The following is a 6,363-nucleotide window of genomic DNA, read 5'->3' on the forward strand; positions in this document are numbered from 1 at the left end:
GCTCTTTTGGTGTACATATGTTTGACAACATACAGCCAGAATAGTCTGTTTAGCTATTATTTTACCTTCATGTTGATGACATTCATTTATTCTTTTGATACAGTGTTGCGCATCAAAAGAGGTTGGACATGAACCAATTTTCTTTTTGATATTAATTTCAGGTATTAGCTACTGCCTTTGACGCATATGTTGGTGGAATGAAATTTGATGATGTACTGGTTGGCTATTTCTGCGAAGAGTTTGGCAAGAAGTATAAACTGGATATCAAGTCTAAGATTAGGCCTTTACTGAGACTCGCTCAGGAATGTGAAAAGCTCAAAAAGTTGATGAGTGCAAATGCTTCAGATCTGCCTTTAAATATCGAGTGTTTTATGAATGATATCGATGTGTCTGGATTAATGAACAGGTATATACATGCCAATCACTGTGCACTCTTAACTTTTCGTAGGTGCTGTGCGACAAATCCAGGAAACTACCTCCGTTTCATCCTTTAAAGCCGCCATCTATACAGTGGACTTTGGTGATACTCCATGGCCACTGATGTAACTCTTGAGTGTGTGCAGGATATAAATTTCCCCAATGTCTGGGTCTTTAGTCCACTGTACATGTGCTATCCAGTGTAGAAGCAGATGAAAATCCACCAGGAGGCAGGAAAATTGTTTTGTGTTTTTTTTGATGGCTCAAAAAAAAAAATATGGACAGAGTCTAACTCAACCTTTACAAGAAAAGTCAGGATCTGTGTAAAACATTAGTTGGTTTTGTTTTTGAAATGCCATTGTTTCTAAAGGTAGCTAGGATTTAACAGTCCTAGTTTACTTTTGTGACATTTAACCAGAATTCCATTTATATTTCATTTAACATATATATTGTGTCATTGGCTGTGAGGTACACCATTCAATAAATAAAGAAAATCTGTTCAAGTGCAGTGCTCAACCCAGAAATATTTTTAAGCAGGGTGGGAAGAAATTGTAGGCAGGTGGCAGCCCCTGAATTGTGACCCAACTCATCAGTAACCACCCAAAAACAACCGGGTGGTGCACCCAGCTAAAAGGGGCTGGGGAAAACACTGAAGTTGTATTGGCTTGCAGAAAAGTAAATTGCATGATGGAAAATTACAGCTTTGTTCCTGATCCAAATACTAGTAGCCATATCTGCAGATTTAGTTGCAGTGTTTGCTTCATGTGAGGTTTGCTTTCCTATACATAACTAAAGCAGTTCGGGAGAAGATCTGCTGACAGTCAAATGTACCTGCCTGTGATCTCTGAATGATCTTAATGGTTTCTTAAACTAATGTCAAACTGATCCCATTGACAAAAGCCTAAAGTCATTTATTCTACAGAAAAGTAATTAAGCCTATATGTAAATTAATATCGACTGTACAATTTATTTATTTTTCTACAATTCCAAGGGGTCACTTTGAAGAAATGTGTGACAGCCTGTTGTCACGAATTGAAGGACCACTTCGTAGTGTCTTGGAACAAGCCAGTAAGTAATATCAAACTCAGACATTTTTATAATTATACATATTTTATTTTTTTTGGCTAGATAATTTTATATGCTATGCTGTTCCCTTGAGAATGGTCTTAAAACATCCATTACCTTATTTCCTCTTACCTTTTTTTTTGTCTCCATAGAGCTCAAAAAAGAAGATATTTACGCAGTAGAAATAATTGGGGGTGCTACACGTATCCCAGCAGTTAAAGAGAAAATAATGCGATTCTTTGGTAAAGAAGTCAGCACAACATTGAATGCTGATGAAGCTGTAGCTAGGGGCTGTGCATTACAGGTAAGGAGTCCTTGCAACATGTACTATAGCTTCAGCAGATGGCTGTTTCTCAAATGTGTGTCAAATGTATGTCTTGAAATGAACATAAATGAAGACAAATGTGAATATCCAAATCTTTTAAGTGTTTTAATTTGTAAATTCTTCTAATGCTAAATGTGCACATCATCCTTAAGTGACCATGCGTTCTTGTACTGTACAGTTTATTTATTTTTCTTTTTTAACTTGCTCTTTTTTTACTTTTTTAAAGTGTGCCATTCTATCACCAGCCTTTAAAGTTCGTGAGTTTTCCATTACTGATCTTGTACCGTACCCAATATCCCTGAAATGGAATTCACCAGCTGAGGAAGGGTTAAGGTGAGCATAACAAAAAAAATAATTTTTTTTTTTCTTTAACTACATGTAGAAGAATTAAATGCCTTAATTCATGTATTTATATTTTTGCAGTGATTGTGAAGTGTTCCCCAAGAACCACGCGGCTCCTTTCTCCAAAGTGCTGACCTTTTACAGAAAAGAACCTTTTACTTTGGATGCCTATTATAGTGCACCCAAAGAGCTGCCCTATCCAGACCCCTCCTTAGGCAAGTATTATGGTGAAATATTTCTTTCTCTGTGGTCAAACTTGGGACTTGCTGCCTATTTACTCTACCTATTAAAATAATTCACTTTTTACAATATATTTTAGTCACTAACAAACACAGGTTTCCTAGATGCATCATAGAATTGGACTTTTTTTCCTGCATTTTGTTTAAATTTTGCACTTAACGTTCTGAAGTAGCTTTTGTTAGTCACTTCTACTCCATTTCACTTCCAGAGGCACCCAACTTTTTTAAAGTTGTAACTTACATATGGGTTAGCATGTACTCTGTGCCTACAGTTCATTAATTGGGCCTGGAGCAGTGGGGCTTTAGTTTGCTGAATTTCGGTGAGGCAAGGGGAATTGTTGGACATATGACATAACACTCACTGTCTTTAGGGAGACTATAGTACCAAAAAACACTTTAGGATGTCTGCTACTAATTATGCTGCTAAAGAGTACAGGTTTTTATGTGTCCTGCAGGCCAGTTCCACGTACAGAAGGTTGCTCCTCAAGCTGATGGCTCTAGTTCCAAAGTAAAGGTGAAAGTCCGTGTAAATGTCCATGGTATATTTAGTGTATCTAGTGCATCTCTTGTTGAAGTCCATAAAATGGAAGATTCTGAGGAACCTATGGAAACTGAGCAGGCTGCAAAAGAAGAAGAGGTAATGCTTTATTTTGTTGCTTTTCTGTACTAGTGCTTGAATTCTAGTTGGAATAAGTTTGTGTATATTTTATTGCTTGTGTCTATATGTTTCTTTTTAGAAAATGCAGGTTGATCAAGAGGACGCTAAACCTGAAGAATCTCAGACACAAATGGAAGCCAAGTCAAATCCTGAAGAAATGGAGGTGATTAAACATAAAGATTTTTGTTTTGTTTTCTTTTGTAGATTAACCAGAGTGGAGTTCAAGTTGCTTTTGAAATGATTGCAGTATTTCTGAGTAACTGGTGGGAATCATTATTTAATGGATAAGCATGGTTAAGTGACGAGACCTAGGTAGGTTGTTTTCTGTAACTAGCAACCTACAACCTGCTTAATTACAGAAATGGTATGCAGTTAAATTTAACTTTTTGTTTTTCATTTATCCAAATGATGTGCTTGGAATATAATGTTGATTTGTTATGCTCTGCATACAAAAGTAGTGTGTGTCATGAAGATTCTCACGAAAGTATATTGCAGTTGGATCTGTGACCAGTTTTCTTTTAGACTAACTAGCCTGTTATTTCTACACGTGTTTTGTATCCCATAGTTGATCAAAAATCTGCAAGGACAACCAAGGTACATTTTTGTAATCTCCTTGGTTGCTGTATTAGATGTCAGACAAACACATACAAGACCTAAGGTTTTTGTGAAAACATGTAGCAATGCATTCTACCTGAAAATAAATGTGGTAGGTTTTACATATTGGTGCCATGCTGTGTTTTGCTGTCCCTGTGTTTGAAAGCAATCATTGGAAGCTCCATTGCAGAAGTCCCCATGAAATATTTGTTTTGCAGATGTTGTTGTGATTTTTTTGGCTTAAGTATTGTAATGAGAAGCGGGCCTTAGTAAAAGTAAAAGGAAGTTCAGGCAGACCATTATCAGCAGTTTATTAATGTGGCCTATTGATGTCTTATAAGTACTTTATTATTATTTTTACAACAGAGGTATTCGCATACAAACAATGCTACAAAATAGGTTTATAACAGTATACAATACCACCAAACATACTTAAAGTTAATAAAACAATTCAGTGGTACAGTAAATTATCCAACATTATTCTAACTCTAATTCTATACGGGTTCTACTACAAAATGACAGGTGGGTCACCATCCAATATTCTATGGGCATACCAAGAAGTTTGTTCAAATGTTGCTACTAAACGTTTTCTAGTTTCCAAAGGTGTAGTATAGCTGTATAGGATTCCCAAAGTTCAAAGAAAGATTGTACTTTGGAATCTTTATTGTTTGTGGCCTCTACCCAATCCATTTGGAGGACAAATCTATGTTTTTCCAGGAACAAACCCAAAGTAGGAGGTTCAACACTTCATCCACTTATGCAATATGGTTTTCTTAGCCACCACTGAAAAAATCATAAGGAGTCTACTACATCCTTTAGTTATCCGAACCTGATCTGTTTGGACTCCAAACAAAGCGCAAGTTGAAGACAAGGGATGGAATGATATCAAATTCCTCTGGGCAAACTGAACTACTAACCTCCAAAATCTTTTAACAACCCCAAAACATATGATAGGAATCTGCTTCAATCGCATTACATTTTAAACACTTAGGGAGTTTGTTTAAACCCATTTGAAAGTGAAAGCGGTAAAGTGAAACATATGCATTATGGAAGAATTTAAATACCATCTTTCTATACAATGAAGAAGTAATTGCCCTCCATGCTTTACGAAAATCAGATAGAATCTCTGTTGGGGTTCTAGATGGACAATAAATACTCCATCTACTTAAACCAGTATTCCTTTCCTCATAATCCAAAGTTGCTTTATAGATACCATATACGTCAGCTATCGCCCTTTTTTCTGGATTCGGTCTAAGCAGCGTTTTATCCACTGTATTTGACCAATCACTATCTGAAAGCATTCTCAATACTGCTGCAACATATGATCGAATCTGGTGATATACAAAAATTTATTTTTCCAATAATGGATATGATTATATTGTGGCAGCATACAAAATAGGTTTCTTAGTTAGACCATTACCAAAGGTTTTTTACCCTCCAATGCCAAACCTCTTGCTTCTCCATATCAGTCCTTTCTTGAAATCTCAATATTAAGTCAGGATTATTCATTAATAGGAGATGTAAAGAAGAATGACTATTTAGTTGAAAATGGTGTCTAACTCTATGCCAAAGCTGCCAGTTTGAATATAACAGTGGATTTAGTACTACCTCCCCTGGGAGCAATTCCCTATGCTTATGTAACATCATAGGCTGGGACCATCTGTTGCTTCAATGATGTATCTGTATAAACATTGGTTGTAAAAAGCCAATCCCTGAGATATCTAGTTAACTCTGCCCTATTATATAATTCCACATCTGGAAAATTCAGCCTCCCCATTTCTAACCGACTGGTGCATATTATGCATACTTACTCGGGCTCTCTTGCCCCCCTAGATAAATGTACAAAACATTTTATAGAGAGTTTTCAATTCCTGCTGGCGGAGCAAGACAGGCAACATTTGGATGGTATATAAAAGCTTAGGGAATAATATCTTAATCAAACTCGTTCTTCCCAAATAGGAAAGGGTAAATGATGACCATTTATACACGTGAGTTTTAAGCATATTCCATAATGGTTTGATATTAGCCCTATATAAATTTGATGGTTTCTTTGTATCATAAACGCCTAGGTTGTGTAACTTTTCTTCACACCAAACAACTGGATATAGGGAACCCCACATAGATCACCTTTAGTCAAATACAACGCTTTGGATTTATCCAAATTTATTGGATACTCTGAGACCAATTCATTTTGTGATAATAAATTAAAAATAGCCGTAAGACTAGTCTTAGGTTTAGCAATATACAGCATCAAATCATCTGCAAATGCGTTTACTTTAACTCTCTTAGTACCTATAAGTATGCCTTCAAACTTTTCAAGAAGTCTTAACTGATCTAAGGCCAAGGTAAACAACAATGACGGGGTGCCCCTATCCATCTCAATAGGAGAAGACAGAGTTCCATTAATCAATAATCTTGTATAAGATGAGATAGATAGATAGATAGATAGATAGAAAGAAAACTTATGTCCAAAAGCCCTTTGAGCCAATACCGAACACAGAAATAGCCATTCTACCTTATTAAAAGCCTTCTCTACGTCTTGGCTCAGTGTTCTCCCCAAAAAATGTTTTCAGCCGGGTGGTAGGAAGCTGTAGCCGGGTGGTAAAAAAGGGGGTGTGGCAAAACACGGCAAATTTAGTGCTCCCAGTTGTTTATGCCATGGGTATCCAGTAACCTCTTATTGTTTCAGTGTTCTACCTTTTGATTGTCCTACCCAATTGATT

The 6,363-nt window shown here is 36.4% G+C and overlaps 1 protein-coding gene across 1 annotated transcript in view; it reads left to right on the forward strand.

The window, feature by feature from the left end:
• HSPA4 (heat shock protein family A (Hsp70) member 4) overlaps positions 1-6,363 on the forward strand; it is a 38,171-nt gene that overhangs the window by 10,925 nt on the left and 20,883 nt on the right. The window contains exons 7-13 of the mRNA XM_072400886.1: positions 162-406; positions 1,409-1,485; positions 1,635-1,786; positions 2,034-2,140; positions 2,231-2,364; positions 2,844-3,025; positions 3,126-3,209. Coding sequence (XP_072256987.1) covers positions 162-406; positions 1,409-1,485; positions 1,635-1,786; positions 2,034-2,140; positions 2,231-2,364; positions 2,844-3,025; positions 3,126-3,209 — 981 coding nt within the window. The remainder of the gene's footprint in view (positions 1-161; positions 407-1,408; positions 1,486-1,634; positions 1,787-2,033; positions 2,141-2,230; positions 2,365-2,843; positions 3,026-3,125; positions 3,210-6,363) is intronic.

The sequence above is a fragment of the Pyxicephalus adspersus genome, chromosome 2, assembly GCF_032062135.1.
Source record: "Pyxicephalus adspersus chromosome 2, UCB_Pads_2.0, whole genome shotgun sequence".
Lineage (NCBI taxonomy): Eukaryota > Metazoa > Chordata > Amphibia > Anura > Pyxicephalidae > Pyxicephalus > Pyxicephalus adspersus.